We start from the raw sequence: 19,560 nt of genomic DNA on the forward strand, positions 1-19,560 counted from the left end.
TAGGCACTTTGTATATTCCTCCCCTGAAGTGTACAGCCTCTTAAAACTTTTTATATCTACTGTGCTTTTTATTTTGTTTGACGATCTCGTAACTCACTGCTGTATGCTGTTAGCTTTGAGCCAGTCAGGTGTTTGGCAGAATATTCCTTCCACTAAGGTGCAGTGTGGTTATCCAGGCACTTACACGTAACTCAACCTGTACCATTTTGGCCTGTTCTGTCATGCCAATCTAGCTGTAGTTAAAAGAAAAGGCACCTGTGCCATTTTCCCAGCATTCTCCATGTCATGTATTAGACCAGGGGTGTCAAACTTAATTAAGCCGGGAACCACATGCTAGAAAAAAAATCTTACTGGGACCGGACTAGTAGAGTAAGAAAGAGAGAAGGAAAGAGCGAAAGATAAAAAGACATAGTGTACAAGGGAGATCGAGTAAGAGGGAGAGACAGAGAGAGAGTGAGAGTAAGGGAGGGAAAAAAGTAGAGAGAAAAAAAGATATGAAACGAAAGAGAAATCAAATAAAAAGATCAAAAGTGAGAGAGAGAAAGATCAAAAGGGAGGAGAGACAGAAAGATCAAAAGAATGAGAGGAGAGAGAGAATAGAGTAAGGAGAGAGAAAGTTAGACAGTGAGAAAAAGAAAAATGTGAGAAAAGGAGATAAATAGAAAAGAGAGAGAGAGACAGTAAGAGTGAGACGGCGTAAGCGAATTACAGAGAGAAAGGGTGAGATTAGGGGAGAAAAAACAGAAGAGCGAAAAAGATGTAAAAATAAATATAAATAAGATAAATAGAGACAATGAAAGTGAGAGAAAGATCAAAAGAATGAGAGGGGAGAGAGAGAGAGCATGAGAAAGGAAGAAAGATAGGGAGACAGTGGGAAAAAGAAGAGTGAGAAAAGGAGATAAATAGAAAAGAGAGTGAGTTAGAGAGAGACAGTAAGAGAGAAACAGAGTAAGCAAATTAGAGAGAGAAAGGGTGAGAGTAAGGGAGGAAAAACAAGAGAGAAAAAAGATGCAGAAAGAAATAAGCGAGAATGATCAAAAGAATGAGAGGAGAGAAAGAGAGCATGAGAAAGGAGAAAGAAAGTTAGGTAGACACTGAGAAAAAGAAATGAGAAAACAAAAGAAATAGAAAAAAGAGTTAAAGAGCAAGAGAGAGAAATATAGTGAAAGGGGAGAAAGAGACGAGAGAAAAAAAGAGCGTGAGCAAGAGAAATAGTAAAAGAGAGAGAGAGATAGATAAGAAAGAGCAAGAAAGAGAGAAATAGTTAGATAGAAAGTGTAAGGAAGAAAGAGAAAGACAGGGAATTAATGAAAGACAGATATAGAAAAAAATAGGTTACAGTCCCTGTTAACCCTGATAACCGAGAGATTAATGAATTACTAATGTTGAAAAATGAATTTTAGACAATAACTTTGTGAGGTACCAACCAGGGATTTAGCTATCCCAATCAAACACAATTATATCTCACTGATGATAATTGCTGGTGTAATCCACTTGCTTGTTAGCACTGGTGTTCATGGCCTCCCACGGAATCATTTTACTGTTCTTGACATCTAATTACCTCAACCGACGATGCAAGGCCTTTAAAACCTTCAGCTCTTTAAAAACCAGTACGTCAACCTTGTATGTTTCTTGGCCTGTGCACTTAAAACCGCCGCCCGCAAGGAATAACATGCTACCGCTCTCCATCTACGACCTTTTATTTGAACAAGTCCAATGCGGTCGCTCGGGGCCTCGCTGTGCTTTCGGGGCAAGAAGTGCCGGAGCAGCAACTGCACGGAAGCCAAAGAGCCATAACGCTCTGTTCACACTCTGAATGTTTTCCAAATGTTATCAAACCTCCCTTTGGACGCTAAGATATTTAACCGCCCTGTAAAATAAGCTATAACTCTAGCAAGCTTTGCAGAACTGCCACAAGGACGCCATCACAAGGCTGAAGAGAGTAACAACGAGGATGGAAGCAAGTTGTGACCTTGTTCCTACAACCTTGCATTGAACCTTAAAAAGTTGAGTTTCCACTAATTGCATCGCTTGTTTTTGCTGCTTAAAACTTTAATCTCAACAAGAGCGGCGGAGCTAATGAGCAGCATCATATGAAGGCATAGAGATTAAAGCTATTTGAGGCCAGTATTTGTACTAATCTTGTGTCCCGTTTGCTCGGAGTGTTTTCCCACGAAAAAACTTTAAAAACCAAGCGCAAATGTCCTCTTGGCTGGGTAACAAAAGTCATCCAATTGATAATTGGTGCTAAAAACCTAAATAAATTTGATAGGATTAAAGTATGACCTTGCAGGAGGAACAGCTACTTTTGATGCAAATAGTAGTCACACCGGAATGGTTATGTGCTATTTAGAGTATCACCCCCATAGGGGGCGCTAAAGCATTTTTGGGTTCCCTTTTTTGACAGGATCATTCACCTCAAGAGTGACCTACCTGATTGCCTTTGAAAGACTCTGAATCTGGTCAAACTTGTTTGGTCCTGGGAGAGTACAATCTCTTTCTGCGAAAGCTTCTAGTCAATACCAAGCCAGCTTTTTTTGGGCAGGTTTCACATCTGGGATAACCTACCTGCCTGTAAAGGATGATGTGATATTCAATGTCATTATGACCTGGGAGAGTGGAATATCTTTATGGAGGGAAAAATGAGTCAGCAAAGCTAAAAGCCCTGAGTCAACTTTTTCCTGCAATTTTCACATCTATGGTAACCTACCTCACTGTGGAAGATGGTGGTCATATTTAAAATCCTTTCCCCTTTATCCTGGGTGAACACAAACACACAAACATACCGTAAATTCCGGACTATAAGCCGCTACTTTTTTCCCAAACGTTCAACCCTGCGGCTTATTCAGTGATGCGGCCAATTTATGTAATTTTTCTAACGGCCGCCAGAGGCGCTCGAGTACAAAAGGTAAGATTTAGACCGCTGGAATATATGCGCAGAGGAAGACTGCAACCTCTTAGCTTGTGCACAAATTAAATTAGCGTAAACCTACCCTCATCATGCAAATTGCAAAAAGAAAGGCACATGACGCAGCTTTCAAGCTAAAAGCAATCGAGCAATCGGATAAAGAAGGAAACAGAGCTATTGGACGTAAACTTTACTTTGCGAGCGTGTTGCTAGCGTGTTTTGGAATAAGGGAGCGTGGGACGACGTCTATAGATTACAAAGTTTCTTTCCGATACTGAGGAAGATGACTTTAATGGCGACAGTTATAAGGAGGAGGATGCGGATGGTTTACCGTGAGTTTTACGTACGGTATATTTTTTTTTAACAGACCCGTTTACTGTTTTGCGAGCGTGTTGCTAGTAGCGTGTTGCTAAGTGTCACAGTCACGGTTTGGGATGAAAGTTATATTATTATTATTAAAGCTTTGAAAACTCTCGGTGTACCGTCATTCTTTGTAAATATGTGTAACCATGTATAATATGTATTTGTAACTGTATATTTTTGTAATGTATTTATTTTAGGAAATATTCTGATATGTTTTCTACGGGCGAATCAAAAAGAAGGGGTGAAAACAACGGGAGCTGACGGGAAGTGGAGTACCTTTGGAAATATAGACTGTTTTTCCTTGGATTACTTTTAACGGGACCCGGACTCTGCAGCTCTGCATCAAACCTTAAGTACCGGTATCATTTCCCGTTCTTTTTGCTGGCTGTGGTTTTTAGACTGTGTACTTTATATTCAGTTACAATCGCGGGACTTAAAGTCGGGTTTGGGTTACTTTTGTGATTGTGTTACAAGTTTTAATGTGGGCGCATGCGGCTTATATTCGGGTGCGGCTTGTGTAAGTACAAAAGCGGTTATCCTCTTAAAATGTGGTGGGTGCGGCTTATAATCAGGTGCGCTCTATAGTCCGGAATTTACGGTACTTAGATCCCAAGTAAAACCATCACCACCCTTGCTTTACTCGCGGGTGCCAAATATTAATGTGTCTATGTCACCTTGTTCGTCCTTTATTTTTGTGTTCTGTCGTCAGCTTTTCTACAACTATTTATCCTCTAGGTGAACTTAATCTAAGAGTCGTCAATCCTCGAATGGTTTTCATTGGAATCATGAACTTCAGGCGTTTTGCAGGACTCTGAACCCAATGACCCATGCTCAAACTCTAAAGGAGGCAAGCTTGCCAATGTCCATGCAAACACTTATACGTTGTTTCAGGATGAGACAACCCTCTGGGATTTGTGGCCAGCAGTGCCGAACACAAGAATCTCCCTGGATCTTATCGTTGTTGTCGAGGCAACCTGCTGATATTTGGCCCTCGGGCAGACCCGCATCCCGTCTGTGGTTTCCCTGAGATTTGTGGCTTTAAAAACACCGGATGGAAGGATTGAGCGAGTGTTTGACGTCTGGTTTTCCTGTACACGACACTCCTAGTGTGAGTCTCCTACTTCCCGTAGAGGCCAGCGTAGGGTTTGTTTAGAAATGATTGAAAAGGGGGTATTAGCTCATTTGAAGACTTGAGTGTGGTAATAATAATGCCAATTATTGATGACTGTGGCTTTAATGTCACTCGTGGGCAATGGAAGCGTATACATTTGTCAAAACCTCAAGGAGCTGCCATTAGTTGACTTCTGGTCGACTGTCAGGTCCCGCTGACCTGGCCCTGCCTGTCGGGTAGACCTCAGTGTTGGCTCTGTCTTTGGGCAGCGGAGAGAACTTGATCCTTAAATCATTCATAATAAGTTTGTTCTCCCAGCTCAACAAGACATGCAGATTCGTTCCTTCCAGGAATTTTCGAAATGGAAATTGTCTGTTGGGAAACAAATGGCTTCCAGGCAAGTGTTGCGTAGCGGATTTGTCCTGTTTTATTTTTCCTCACGTGACAAAACGTCTTTTGCTGTTATTTTGGCTTTGTTGCCTGTTCAGGCTGCAAACAGCCTTTGTTTGGTGAATAATGGTAAAGACTCATTCAAGAAAGTAGGATTTCGCTCTCATCAGTGCCAGTTATTTATTTCTATCCCTGTTGATGTATTTCTGAAAACGTTTGTTTCTGTTTGGATTTTTCTGGGGTAGGGCATTTCTTGTATTTTGTAACTTGCTCTTTGTTGACCCATATGTACTCCCCTTGCCCATTTCACACTTATACAGTCATAACGAAAAAATGCCAAAACATACTGTACTGGACTACAGTGGTGGCAAAACTACGACTCGCAGGCAACATGTGGACTGTCAGGCTTTTTCTTTCGGCCGAAAGTAGTCAAAGATAATATAATAGTGAATAAAATAATAAAAAAGTTTTGGGGGTGCCAACTGTCAGAACCAACTCAGATGGAGGACCCAGACGCGTAACATTTTCACACAAGCTTTGTTTTACGGGAATGGGGCAGTCATGTGCGTGAACACAAACGCCAGGGATGCCGCGTTCCCTGGGCGGAAGAAGTGAGACAGAAGTCAGAGGCAGACGAGATCGAACCCGGACAAAACAGATGGGATCGATACAGGACACACAAGTAGATACTGGACGGGACAGACTGGATCGATACCGGAGCAAGATACCGGACAGGATGAGACAAACGGGATCAATACCGGATACCGAAGACTGGAGTAAGATACCGGACAGGACGAGACTGACGGGATTGATACCGAAGACTGGAGCAAGATTGCGGGCAGGACGAGACAGATAGGATCAATATCGGACACTGGAGACTGAAGCAAGACACCGGACAGGAGGAGACAAACAGGATTGATACCGTATACTGGGGGCTGGCGCAAGATAGCAGACAGGATGAGACAGACAGTATCGATACTGGAGACTGGTGCATGATACCGGACAGGACGAGACAGGCGGGATCGAAATCGGATACTGGAGCAAGATACCGGCCAGGAGGAGACAGACAGGGTCGAAACCGGACACTGGAGCAAGATACCGGACAGGACGAGAAAGGCGGGATCGATACCAGATACTGGATACACGAGCAGGATACCGGACAGAGTCAAAACACAAGACTTGCAAGTGCAGAGGTTTGTTGACGGACTGACAAGCAGTGAATGAGAGCACTGAATTTAAATTGGAGGGAAGCCAATCAGGCAACGAGCCGCAGCTAGCGCCAAACGAGGGCAATTGGCAACCGTGATACCAACATTGTCCCTACTTTCCCTTTATGTGTATACAAAATAAATACTACAAAATTACTACAAAACAAAGTATTAAATTTAGGCCTTAAAACTAGGACCTTAGTTTTAAAATGATATCTAAAATATTAAACATGAATTTGCGATTGTTGTAAATGGAGCACAGTATTGATTGCAAGACAATGATATTGATCTACTCCAAGTATTAGCTCAGTATATACAGTGCATCCGTAAAGTATTCACAGCGCTTCACTTTTTCCACATTTTGTTATGTTACAGCCTCATTCCAAATTGTATTAATTTAATCTCTTATCTCAAAATTCTACACAAAATACTCCATTATAACAATGTAAAAAAGTTTTTTTTTTACTTTTTTTGAATTTATTAAAAATAGAAAACTAAGAAATCACACTTACATAAGTATTCACAGCCTTTGCCATGAAGCTCAAAATTGAGCTCAGGTGCATCTTTTTTCCACTGATCATCCTTGAGATCTTTCTATAGCTCAATTGGAGTCCACCTGCAGTAAATTCAGTTGAATGGACATGATTTGGAAAGGCACACACCTGTCTATATAAGGTCCCACAGTTGAGTGTGCATGTCAGAGCACAAACACCAAGCATGAAGTCAAAAGAAATGTCTGTAGACCTGCGAGACCGGATTGTCTTGAGGCACAAATCTGGGGAAGGATACAGAAAAATGTCTGCTGCTTTGAAGGTCCCAATGAGCACAGTGGCCTCCATTATTCGTAAACGGACGACATTTGGAACCACCAGGACTCTTCCTAGAGCTGGCCGGCCTTCTAAACTGAGCGATCGGGGAAGAAGGGCCTTAGTCAGGGAGGTGACCAAGAACCCGATGGTCACTCTGTCAGAGCTCCAGCGTTCCTCTGTGGAGAGAGGAGAGCCTTCCAGAAGGACAACCATCTCTGCAGCAATCCACCAATCAGGCCTGTATGGTAGAGTGGCCAGACGGAAGCCACTCCTTGGTAAAATGAACATGGAAGCCCGTCTGGAATTTGCCAAAAAGCACCTGAATGACTCTCAGACCATGAGAAATAAAATTCTCTGGTCTGATGAGACAAAGATTGAACTCTTTGGTGTGAATGCCATGCGCAATGTTTGTAGGAAAGCAGGCACCGCTCAGCACCAGGCCAATACCATCCCTACAGTGAAGCATGGTGGTGGCAGCATCATGCTGTGGGGATGTTTTTCAGCAGCAGGAACTGGCAGACTAGTCAGGATAGAAGGAAAAATGAATGCAGCAATATATAGAGATATCCTGGATGAAAACCTGCTCCAGAGCGCTCTTGACCTCAGGCTGGGGCGAAGGTTCATTTTTCAGCAGGACAACGACCCAAAGCACACAGCCAAGATCTCAAAAGATTGGCTTCGGAACCATTCCGTGAATGTCCTGGAGTGGCCCAGCCAGAGTCCAGACTTGAATCCGATCGAACATTTCTGGAGAGATCTTAAAATGGCTGTGCACAAACGTCTCCCATCCAACCTGATTGAGCTTGAGACTTATTGCAAAGAAGAATGGGCAAAACTGCATAAAGATAGGTGTGCTAAACTTGTGGGATCATATTCAAAAAGACTTGAGGCTGTATTTGCCGCCAAAGGTGGATCAACAAAGTATTAAGCAAAGGCTGTGAATACTTATGTAAATGTGATTTCTTAGTTTTCTGTTTTTAATAAATTCCAAAAAGTAAAAAAAAAAAACTTTTTCACATTGTCATAATGGAGTATTTTGTGTAGAATTTTGAGATAAGAGATTAAATTAATACAATTTGGAATGAGGCTGTAACATAAAATGTGGAAAAAGTGAAGCGCTGTGAATACTTTCCGGATGCACTGTATATCGATAGTTGCATCATTCCACCCACCCTTATTTTTCAGTACTTTTTTATAGTGTTTAGTACTTCTTACTTTTCAGTACCTTTCAATACTTTTTAACAGGTTTACAACTTTTTGATATTTTTGAGGTTATTGGATTTTTCCGTGCCCTCATGTAGGTTTTAGATCAGGGGATGGTCTTATAATAGTCTGTAGTTTGCAATAATCTGTGGTATGTGCAGCCTTTTGAGAAACCTCGTGATTAAGGGCTATACAAATAAACATGACTCGACTCTTACATTTTTACTTTAAAATAACCAATCTTTTTGTCAATGGAAGTTGGGTCGGTTCTGGAAATTTGAAGATGTTGCTAAATGTTGTTATGTTGTCCTCAAACAAAATCCTCCCATATAATCGAATATTTGCCATCCATTTCCTAAGAATGTATTATTGATGTTTTAGCTTGACCATCAATTAATCCATACATGCCAACCTTTTGACATTAAAAAGCGGTGGATTTTATTACACAGTATATTTCATGTGCAAAACCCAATCTGTCTCTAGAAATATATAAAACAAAACAAGCTATATGTGCTTGTTCATAACCGGTAATGGTAAAAAAGGAAATCTAATGTGGTTGTTAAGGCGGATTACTCACGCTCAAAGACTTGGTCTTGCATTAAAATAAAGCAGCCGTCGACTAAAATACGAATAAGATGTTTTTGTTGTTCAATTGAGAAATCAGTTTTCCACTAGCGATATGGGGTATCGTAAAATTATACTCTAGTTACACGCTGGTGACCATCAATACCGAGGTTTGGCTCATTTTTACAGAGCGGAATGCTTTATACTGAAAAACAACGGCGACCAAATGACGAAGGTGCTGTGTCAGATCAGGAAACTTGTCCTGCTACTGGTAACCTTGGAAACCAGTTTAATACGGGGCGCAAACCCCTGCCCAATAAACAGCTTGCAGTGGGATGGGCCGGGCTGAACTTGCCCAAGATACACCACAGAAGTGGTTCCCTGGCGGTTAAGGGATCTGTTAACAGTGAAAAGGTATGCAATAACATAAAAATAAATTGTTTATTTGTTTACATCACAATATAGAATGTACCAATTAGGACAATTGTGGGCGTATGTTGAGTGTGTGATTTGTGTCTGGTCCTTTTATTCTCAGCACAAAGTGAGTTTCTCCATAGCACTCTGTAATATCTTCAAGTCCTCCTGTGTCTTGCTCAAGAGGTTTTGGATCTTGCTGGGATGATCAAGAACATCAACACTGCAGGTAATGGGTTCGTAGTGCACTGCAAATTGACGCTTTATGGTTCTAGAGTACTTCCTGGGTGCGAGAAGAAAAAAATTGAAGTCATCGTTGTCAACAAGGGTGAGCTATGAAATCGCATACCTGTCAACCTGTACGTTTTTGCCGTACAAAGTACATTTATTATGCATTTTAAGACTTGTACGACGTACAAGGAAATCTGTACGGAAAAACGCAAATTTGTAAATTATGGGTACTATCCGGTATACACCGACTATGACGAAACAGCAAGTCAAGTCAAACGAGTTCGCCGTGGTAGCCTCCATCTCGGTATTGGGTTTTTTTCCGTTGCAAACAAAGCGAGTGGTTTGATGCTACTGTGCGCATGCATCTGCCACCTCAGATTTCTTGTGGTAGTTATGTAGTGAAAGGAAGTCCGTCTCTTTTTAGAGAACCGGCTTTCAACTCCTTAAAGAACGGCTCACTTGCTTTGATGCATTATATTACGAATCATTATTGTATAAAGAAGTTAAGAAAAAAAGGAAGTATAAAAGGAGGAAATTAAAAAGATTTGTGGTTATCCCTTTAATCAGTATATTACCAACAACAATTTAATGCAGAAAATGAATTAATAATTTGAATAAGAAAATGTATTATTCTACTTAATTATACTTGCATGTATTTTTTTCTTCTACAGTGAACGTCCAAGCTACTTCATTTTTGAACTTTTTTTTAATAATAAACCTAATTCATGTCGAGCAACTCGGTATCTCACAACAAAATGTTGATTGACAATATATATGTAACTGGTGTAATAATAACTTTTATTGAAATTCCTTCTGAAATATGTGTATAGTTTTTGGTAAGTGTCCTGCAATGATGAGTCCAACAGTGCCACCTGCTCGTATGGGGTAGGGTTTGTTTTGGCTTTTGACATGTGACTGGAAGGCAGGGTTTTGTTGGTAGTCTACAGAGCGAGCTGCCAACGGTAAGACACATCTTTTGGTGCTCCACAAAAAAAGTTAATTTCACATTTCACATTATAACCACAGCTGACAAATCTCTCAACATGCACAGTAATGTGATTGATGTTGTCAAGCTGTTTGGATTTATTTTCATTTTGTTTCTGTTGTGCTAAAATGTTAATTCCCCTTATAGAGATCAAAGCCAGCAGAGAAGCTAATGTGACTCATTTCATCTGCAGGTAAATTTTATCCGTTTTTATACTCATTATTGTTCTTATTTCTATTGTCTCATATATATATAAAAAGGATGATGTTGGTTAAAATTCAGACTAAAGAAAAACATGTTGAATTCATTGTAAACATTACAAAGAAACCACTATGCGATCTCTTGTTAAAATGGATGTAAAAATGTATTGTGATATTCTAAAATGTATTTTATGTAAATTGAAAAGAAAGCTCTTTGATATGCTTTTGGCAGTCTACAGAGCGAGTTGCCAATGAGATCAAAGCCAGCAGGGAAGCTAATGTTGTGACTCATTTCATCTGCAGCAACTGTAATAAAAACCTCATCATCCAGTCCAGCGTGAATGTGGATCTTTGGTGGGACAGGTACACCGCAGTTACATATATGATATAACGAAACACATGTACAATATAACATGTTAAACTACATAAATAAACACGTTTGAATAAAAAATATGGTGTAAGATTATTTTGTAAGGGAAAATACAACATTTTGTAATGGCATGGAGCCCTGGAGGTTGACAGGTATGAAATCGTCACGGGCAAAATACCTGAATTTTATTGTGGCATCTTCAAAGCTTTCGGAGACAAAATAAACAGGCTGGTAGCTTTGATCTTGGTAGGGTTGCACGACAGTCTCCTCTGGATTGAACGGCTTGTAATCAGGTTTGTTCGACAGTGCGTACTAGAAAATGGATTGTAGAGCGTCAAGCCACATGAAAATGAATAAAAACTGTTTTGCAAGCATTGCAAAGTCTCACCACAAGTTCTCCGTATGATGAAAGGAGTCCTGCACCATAAGCTTTCACCGTTCCATTTTGTTTGCAGAGGCCAAACTCCACGGAGAACCAATACAGCTGGAAAAAAAGAGGCGGCGTGGATGCAGCTGTTAGTTTGTACCACTAGATGCTGCTCAAGTTTTATTTTTAAATGAAAATTCATCTCGTCTCGGGTGCTTTGGTGCATTAGTAGGCCATCTTTTCTGTACCACGGACCAGATTTAACATCAGACTTCATTCTTTCGGACCGGCCTACTAATCCCATTAATATTTCTTATAGCCATAAACCCAAATCCACTGTGTGAATGCCAGAGCACTAGGCGATGTATATGACACCGGAAAGGGCATTCATTCAATTGTATCTCATTATTACACCATTGTTACCTACGGTACCACGTTGTATAACATTGTTTTAGCTGAACTCTTTCCCATAATGCTCTATTACAACATTGTATCCAATAATGAGAAGATACGGTTAGTGTTATTTGTAGACGGATCCGTCAATCATTCCTCAATTCAATGTAGTACCATTAGGGGTGTGTGATACTGGAAATTCTGGTATAGATTATATCAGAGTAAATGCAGGGTAGTATTGTTTGTTACCAATCCTATATGAATACTTTTTTCATGGAAATTGCATAATTGTTGAATAATTAAACATTTTTCCCTTGAGTTTAACATTTTATAAACACAGCACAATATTTTAGCTGCTAAAATGTTTTTTTTTTTAATCGAATAACTCTGTTGAAAACTTTAAAGGTATTACTAAATATTTCTAAAACAACTGTTTCGGAGGGGTGGGGGAGGGGGGTTGAAATGCAATGTAACGAAAATACAAATGCGGTATAATCATGTAAACAAGACAACTATAGTACCTTCCATTGGACAATATTTTCAAAATAAAGTCAGTAATTCAAATAAAGTACTTAATTGTATACCATTGGCTCTGGCGCCATACTGATAACGGATATACAGGTTTTTGTCCAAGAACACTAATGTGTTTACATTTTTGGTTGCGGCTCAATGCGCTCTGCAAGGTTAGCTTTTTCATGATTTTATTTGTAATGCTGTTTGACTCTCACTTTTAGCTTCTGGTAGGAGTTTGCGCACAGATTTGGCCCTCTTTTCGGCCTGCCAGGCAGGATGCAGTATGAGGACAGGTAGACAAGGTGCTAAAAGTGTGTAAGTCACGCTCTCGGGCATACACTTAGAGTGGCTGAGGATGCTAGCTGAGAGACAAGTGATGCTCTGAGGAAATTGGTAGAGGAACCAAGAACTTACTTAGAATCGATAAAATCAATATTTGAATCAAACCACCCACTTCTAATTACCATAAAACCTCAGCTTTTAGCGCAAACAAGTTTTGAGTTTTTTGGTAATTACGAATAAACACTGTATAAGCAAAAACCAAGCATTTTCAATTCAATTCCATTCAGATCAATATATATTACCGTGGACAGTTTTTCAATGTCTTCTTGTGAGGCTCCAAGCGAGGCCAATCCAATGTCCTGAAAGTAACCCCGGGAATCAGTTAGGGCATTTCAAGGTAAAGAACCAAAGAACATTCGAAGCATCATACCTGGGAAAACTGGGCAAATTCTTTGTCTGCCAGCATGGGGATGTGACCAAGTAGCTCATGGCAGCAGTCCCTGTCCAAGGAGTAAGGGGATTAAAAGTCAGTGAAAAGAAGATATCCCTGGCTTGATGACACAATTGTACCCCAGAGGGACTTACGGCTCAGGGGAGTGCATGGGTGTTGACGCGTGGCGGATGTACTGGGTGCACTGAAACACTCGGAAAGCTAAACTGGCCAGGAAGTCTCTTGCGGACAGCAGTCCGGCGACTGGCCGCAGCTGGAAGCCCGTCTTTTCTGTGAAGGACACCAAATGTGTCATTCAGTACAGTGAATCCTATGACAAATCACTTAAACAAGGGTGGCCAACTAATTAGAGTCACATTGGGTGAGATAATGTTGGCCATGGGGCCAATCGTAGAGACCTACCCAATTTTTTCATTTAGGAATAATAATACATGCAGACTTGTACATGTTTTATTTCTATTTGTTTTTAAATAGATTACTTATATTGAACAGATTTTAGTTCCCTGTTCTAAGCACTACATTTGATATTTCGTTCTGTCGTATTATTGTAGTTGTATTTTTAGTATTTTTATAATGTTTCTGTTGTCGGATTTTTGTCTGATTTGTGTAGTATTTGTGTAGTTCTATTTTGGGAGTATTTTTGTAGTGTTTTTCCATCGTAGATGTCATGATTACCAATTTGGATCACCCGTGCCCGCTCATTTGGCACCAGCCGCAGCTGGCTATCTGACTGGCTACCTGTCCCTTTTTAAGCCCGGCTCTGTCACTCTCCTGTGTTCAGTCTATCTGCGAACCTCTGTTGTTACAAGGCAAGCCTTTTTGACCCTGACTCCCGCCTGTCCTGTTATTGCACCTGTTCTTCCACCTGCCCGTTCCTGATCTCCCCGTTTGTCTCCGGTTACGACCTGTTTTCTATCCTGACCACGTCTGCTCTCCCGCCCCGGCTTACGACCCGTTTCAGACCCTGACCACGTTTTTGCCCTCCTGTCCCGGCTATCGACCTGTTTTTTCATCCCTGACACCGCCATCGCCCGCTACCAAAGTTCCACTTCCATATTCGGATCACAAACCGATTACAAGAGCGACTTGGTTCCCGCCTCCAGCGAGCACCGGATCATGGGCGCAGCCCTTCCTCTTTCTTTCAATAAAACTTGTGGCTAACGTTACGCAATTGGGTCCTGATTCTGTTCTGGTCATGCCGGTAGAATGTTTCATAGTATATCTGTTGTATTTTTGTAGTAGTTCTGTTCTTATATTTCTCTTGTATTTTGTGTTATCGTATTACTGTGGTTGTAGTTTTCTAGTATTTCTGTAGAAATATTTTTGTAGTATTTCTGTAGTTTTATTTGAGTATTTCTTTAGTATTTTCGTAATATTAATTTAATTTTGTCGTATTTCTTTTGTAGTACTGTATTTATGTAGTAATATTTTTGTTCCATAAGAATACTGTAGTATCTTTGTAGATTTCCTTTTTCTTTTGTGAATAAAAGCAAAATATTATATCAGGTCCCTGTTTTTAAGCACTAAATTTGACATTTAGGCTTTAATCTTTTGTGTCGTATTTTTTTAAAATAATTTCTGTAGTAAAGTGTTTGTCGTAGACACACAAAGAGATGGTGGACAAATTTAGCACCTTTAAAACCTAGGTTTGTTAGTGGTACTTTCTTTACTATATTACTTTATATATATATATATATATATATATATATATATATATATATATTCCTTTGGTGGGCCGGAAGAAAAAGCCCGACAGGCAACATGTGAAATTGTAAACTACATATGTCATTTTTCCCCAACATCTATATACGGAAAGATAGTGTTTTAAAATATATATATATATATATATATATATATATATATATATATATATATTCATAATTTGCTCAAGATCAAAAAAAAATATTTCTTGATAAATGCAAGATTAAATATCGCACATGGAAAACGCAGTTTTAGTTGTGGCTCTGCAAAATACATTATTTGCCCGTTTTTTTTTTTAAATATTGATGTACTGGAGCAATTGGTAAACTGGCCCTTGAAAGTCCTTAAAAATGCTTGAATTTCGCCATAAAAAATGTGTAGGAACCCTTAACAATGGGAAGCCCCTTTACAACCTTAGTACAAGGAGTGATCAGTAAAAACAATGTGGAACTTGTTCAAATGTCATTTCAGTGTCACCTTTGAGAAAGGCCGAAACATCTCTGAGCTGGGGGATGCGGTCCTCACTGTAGCCGCATTCACTTTCCAGCTTCTGCAGGCTGTCCAGGAACTGTCGGCATGCCAGATTGGGGTAGACGCTCCGCAGTTTTTGGTACACTTCTCTCCTTTTTAAAGACAAACATTAGTCAAGCGTCATGACTTCTCTACGGCGGTCACAGTGTAACGGTTCCCTCACCATGTGGCCGTTTCTTCAGCTGTGTACTCCACCTCAGGTATTGGGTCACCTCTATATTAAAGCAGACACAATTTACAATGAATCAAGTGAATTCGTGGAGAAAAGGGTTTCTCTCGACACTTACTGTTTGTATCTGTAGGACAGCTCCGAAATGAAAGTGCGTCGCTTCCTGTATTCCGGGTCTGAATATCCCTAAAACACAGGTGACACTTTGTTCGAACACATGTTTTTCTTTCGGTAGGAAGAATAGTGAATTTTATAGGAAAGTCACCGGATGGTCTTTGTCCATGTCGGGATCGAATTTGGTTATCAACAAGTTGCATCTGTCGAGATCCTTTATGTGTCGAGGGAACCATGGTGCTGAAAGACACAGAGAATCAATTAGAGGGTTTTCTTTGAACTGGGCACAAACTTCCGAGTACTATTAACACCATAAGTACCTTTTTCTTCTGGGATGGACCGAACGTTTTCCACCACTCTCTTTAAAGAGTTGACAAAGACGTCTAAATCGGAGTTGTTCACTTCACACTTTACTAAAAATTCCAAGTCGGAGGAGCTGTTCTTGGACCTCTTGCCTTGCCGGCTTTCAACGTGGAGGAGTTTGGCATCAAATGTCTGAAAAGTAACAAAAAATATTTCAAACATTTTTGCAGTTATTCAATTTATGCCCATTCATGTTTGAGAGCATTCTGGCATACGGCGTCACGGTGTGCTATGCTGGGAGCATGACGGCGGAAAGGAAAAACAAAGAGAAAATGATCAGTACAGCCCAGAAGATCATCGGCTGCTCTCTACCCAGTCTAAAGGACATTGCCGGCTTGCGATACCATAGCAGAGCCTTCAACATTATAAAGGACTCCTCCCACTCTGGCCACCATCTCTTTGACCTGTTGCCCTCTGGTTGTCACGGTTGCCATGGCGCCCAATTGGCCCCGCCCGTGTGGCGCCAGCTGTGGCTCGCTGACAGATTGGCTTTCCTTCTATTTAAGCTCAGTGCTCTCACTCACCCTTTGTCAGTCCGTCAACAAAGCTCTGCACCCGCAAGACGTGGGTTTAGGTCCGGTTTCCTGTTTGTGTTTCCTCTCCGGTATTGTTCCCGTCTATTTTGTCCTGTTTAATTTCGAAATCCAGTTTTGATATCAATCCTGTCTGTCCCGTCTTGTCCGGTATCGACCCCATCTGTTCGATATCCGCTCGTGCTATTGGTATCGATCTCGTCGGCCGCTGGGTTCCTGTCATTCCACGCCAAACTGCCGCCTTTACGTTTTACACCCAACAATCGCCGAATCACTGGCGTTTGGGTTACCCTACATGACTGCCCCATTTCCCGTAAAATAAAAGCTTGTGTGAGCAACGTCACGCATTTGGGTTCTCATCCTGTTCCAGTTCTTGACACTGGTAGGCACTTCAGGTCCCTTGAAACTAGGACAGCTTCTTCCCCAGGTCCATCACCACCCAAGTGCATGAAAATTATAAAACATCTTCAGACTTATTTTAGGTTTTTTCTATTTTTGTTTCCAAGGTTTTTTGATTTCCCTATTATGAGTTTTTGAGTTTTTCCTTGCCCTCATACAGGTTTTGGATCAGGGGATGGTGTAATAATCCCGTGAGTTTTTTGAGACTACTTGTGATTAAGATTGAGTTGTTGTTTCATGTTTTTTTCTGTTACTGTTAAATGTTATTGTACTTCTTTTCATTACACTATTGTTACAATGCGTTATCAATATTTGTACCCATTTATCCTGAGTGTCATTTCTCCTTTTTTTCTCTCAAGTCTCTTTTGCATGTATACCCTGGAGTGCCATGTGTAATCTCATTGCTTGCAATGTTTCACAACGGCAATGACAATCAAGACAATTCAATTCATATGAATGAGCTTGTGCCCTCACTAAATCTTTTTGATAGAAACTCCTATTTTCAGGGTTGAAATGTTGATTTTTGAGTTCCTAAATAGAATTTTTTTGAATCGGGCTGCCGCAACAACAACAATTAACGGCACTTTGATTCATTATGTGTTTTTGTCATTATCTATCCATGTTGTAGGTAAGTTCGCAATTAAAATGAATCATTTTTTTAAAATGTATATTTTCATTGAAAGCCAAACTTTAGGTCTTTTGTAGTTGAATTTAAAGGATTTTTTCCTTCAGAACTGCCATTATAAATACATATCCTGTATTTGTGTCTTTGATCTGAATACTTGCAACATGTTTTACTATGATACCATAACGATATTATTTTCGAGATTCCTATCATGAAAGATAATAAACCTGAACTAAACGTGATTAAATGAATTTTCTTTTCTTTATGTAGTTTTAAAATGTTGCTTTGATGCTTTAAGAAAAACACATCGCTCATGGTAATAGATTACAACATTGAAATCAAATTTCAGACTTCCTTTTAATATTTGATGTCTCAGTTCTATATACATTTGTATTATTACTTGAAAGCCCGGTTGTCAATGTTTATTTTAAAACATGTTTTCCTTTATTTTTTGATGGAATCATTTTAATTTTTAAAATTAATTTAAAAACATAAATTATTTGATTAAAGATATGAAACTATTGGAAAATATTGTAAAACCGCACTGTAGAGGTTAAAAAGCACGTTGAGGGTCACTCGGCCTGCCCCCTTTCGAAAGTGTTGCGATGCGTTTGGTACAATGTGTCACGCAAAATTTGATAACGAAAGAGCTTTCCCCTTGTGATTCAAAAATCTGGTATCATTTTTGATGGGTGAGAAGGGCGCTGTCAGGCTGTACTTGCCCAAGACACACCACAGGTAGTGGCGTCTCAAGATTAACCGTGAATAATGTATGATGAAATAAAAAAAGGTTGATGAAAGAAAAAAAATGCAAGAAAAGGTTAAGGGTAGTGCATGGTTACCTCAAATATTTTCCCGGTCTTAAAGAAACCTGCGTTCTTTTCGCTGCAGAGGTTGAAAAGCACGTTGAGGGTCACTCGGTCTGCCCGGTCCTCAAAAACTTGTGCATCCAGCATCTGTGAGGCTCCTGGTGGGCCCGCTCCTCCAACGCTGCGCTCCCTCCGGGCATCTTCAATTAAACTCTGCCTTCGACCGCTAAATGGCGCTACCTGTCCTACACTGCCGTCTGTCTTCATGTTTTGATGATGTGCTCCACTGTGAGCCTCGCTCTTTTAAATAGCGTCCCATCTGAAGGCCAAATGCAAATGAGTGGAGGTTTTTTTCTCCGCACGCCTATTTTTTTCATCACCAAGGCAAAGGCAAGTTGTGGAGCCTGAGCTTGTTATTTAACGTCACCATCTGATTGTCATTCAACCGTAACAGGTCTTCGTCATAGGTTACATAAATGTTACTAAAAATATTTATGGATGAGGGGCAAATATATTTAGCTGCCTTGTTTTCCAACATTATGGTTCATTGAGAACACATTTGCTTACTGTTGATGTAATGATAATCCCTTTTAAGTCAAAATGAGACACCAAAGCATTATTGGTACAGAATGCCTAGTAGTTTAATTAAAATTTTCAATGAACAAAAAACATGAAAAGTGGGGGAACATGTTTAAATATTGGTTGGTTATCATAGAATACAAGTCATGTTTTGTATTTAAAACAAGGGTTCAATATGTATATACTTATGGAATAACAGAACATAATGAGAGGTTTACCTGTGATTCATTCAACTAAACACATATACTATTTTTCTTCATAATCTTTAGGTGTTTTAATACAACATCTGATATTCAAGAATAAGGTTTCAAGTGTATGGTCATTATGTCACTCCAATTTCTTCAGGGCTTCACATAATTTCCCCATTTCGCCTGTGATCAAGATAAGAAAAACGTATTAGGAAACATATTCTAATAATATTAGTTATATGACACCAGAGTGACTCTTACTTTTGATGCTGTTTGCCAGGTTGCTGAGCTGCTGAGTGTTATCCAACACTTCCACACTCTGAGTGTACGGGTTGTAGCGCACAGAGAAAGGCCGGGGGATTGTGCCGGCAAACTTCCTGTAAATTTACACAAGCTCTGTAAGTTTCACTCATGCGGTGCCTTGCAAAATAACTGCCCCCACCCCTAAGAACCTTTTGACATATTTCCACATTTCAGGCTAGAACTTATAGATAAAGATACTCAAAATATTTTCTAAGAATCAACAATAGGGGAGACACAATACAACACCTTTATTTTTTTTAGTGTCCTTGTCCTGTTGGGAGGTGAACCTGGGCCCTAATCTCAAGTCCCTTGGAGACTCCAGCAGATTTTTTGCCAGAATCTTCTGTATTTGATGCCACCCATCTTCCTATCAACCCTAAAAATCTTCTCAGTCCATGCTAAAGAGAAGCAACAACAGAGTATGATGCTGCCACCACAATGTATGCCAGTGGGAATGGTGTTTTTGGGGTGATGTAATATTCCT

At 40.1% G+C, this 19,560-nt stretch overlaps 2 protein-coding genes across 2 annotated transcripts in view; both read right to left on the minus strand.

Annotated features, from left to right (window-relative positions):
* Positions 1 to 8,983: 8,983 nt before the first annotated feature.
* Positions 8,984 to 18,374, minus strand: th2 (tyrosine hydroxylase 2). The gene is made up of 12 exons (XM_088346665.1): positions 18,040 to 18,374; positions 15,598 to 15,772; positions 15,429 to 15,517; positions 15,282 to 15,349; positions 15,158 to 15,208; positions 14,941 to 15,086; positions 12,897 to 13,032; positions 12,742 to 12,811; positions 12,614 to 12,670; positions 11,145 to 11,240; positions 10,935 to 11,068; positions 8,984 to 9,253 (listed from the first exon to the last, which is right to left on the minus strand). The coding sequence occupies exons 1-12, from the start codon at positions 18,271 to 18,273 to the stop codon at positions 9,088 to 9,090; spliced, it is 1,422 nt and encodes a 473-aa protein (XP_088202791.1). The 5' UTR covers positions 18,274 to 18,374; the 3' UTR covers positions 8,984 to 9,087.
* A 248-nt stretch (positions 18,375 to 18,622) lies between these two features.
* Positions 18,623 to 19,560, minus strand: part of pah (phenylalanine hydroxylase) — a 34,314-nt gene continuing 33,376 nt past the window's right edge. Inside the window, exons 12-13 of the mRNA XM_088346767.1 lie at positions 19,035 to 19,150; positions 18,623 to 18,956 (exon numbers count right to left, since the gene is read on the minus strand). Coding sequence (XP_088202893.1) covers positions 18,913 to 18,956; positions 19,035 to 19,150 — 160 coding nt within the window. The 3' untranslated portion in view covers positions 18,623 to 18,912. The remainder of the gene's footprint in view (positions 18,957 to 19,034; positions 19,151 to 19,560) is intronic.

Source organism: Urocampus carinirostris, chromosome 11 (genome assembly GCF_059441175.1).
Source record: "Urocampus carinirostris isolate Australia breed hairy pipefish chromosome 11, RoL_Ucar_1.0, whole genome shotgun sequence".
Lineage (NCBI taxonomy): Eukaryota > Metazoa > Chordata > Actinopteri > Syngnathiformes > Syngnathidae > Urocampus > Urocampus carinirostris.

Coding starts and splice junctions, on each gene's coding strand:
- th2 (XM_088346665.1), bottom strand. CDS start 18,273: ATGAAGACAGACGGCAGTGTAGGACAGGTAGCGCCATTTAGCGGTCGA. Junction 15,518..15,597: donor GTCCATCCCAGAAGAAAAAG/GTACTTATGGTG, acceptor TGTGTCTTTCAG/CACCATGGTTCCCTCGACAC. Junction 15,087..15,157: donor GCTGAAGAAACGGCCACATG/GTGAGGGAACCG, acceptor GTCTTTAAAAAG/GAGAGAAGTGTACCAAAAAC.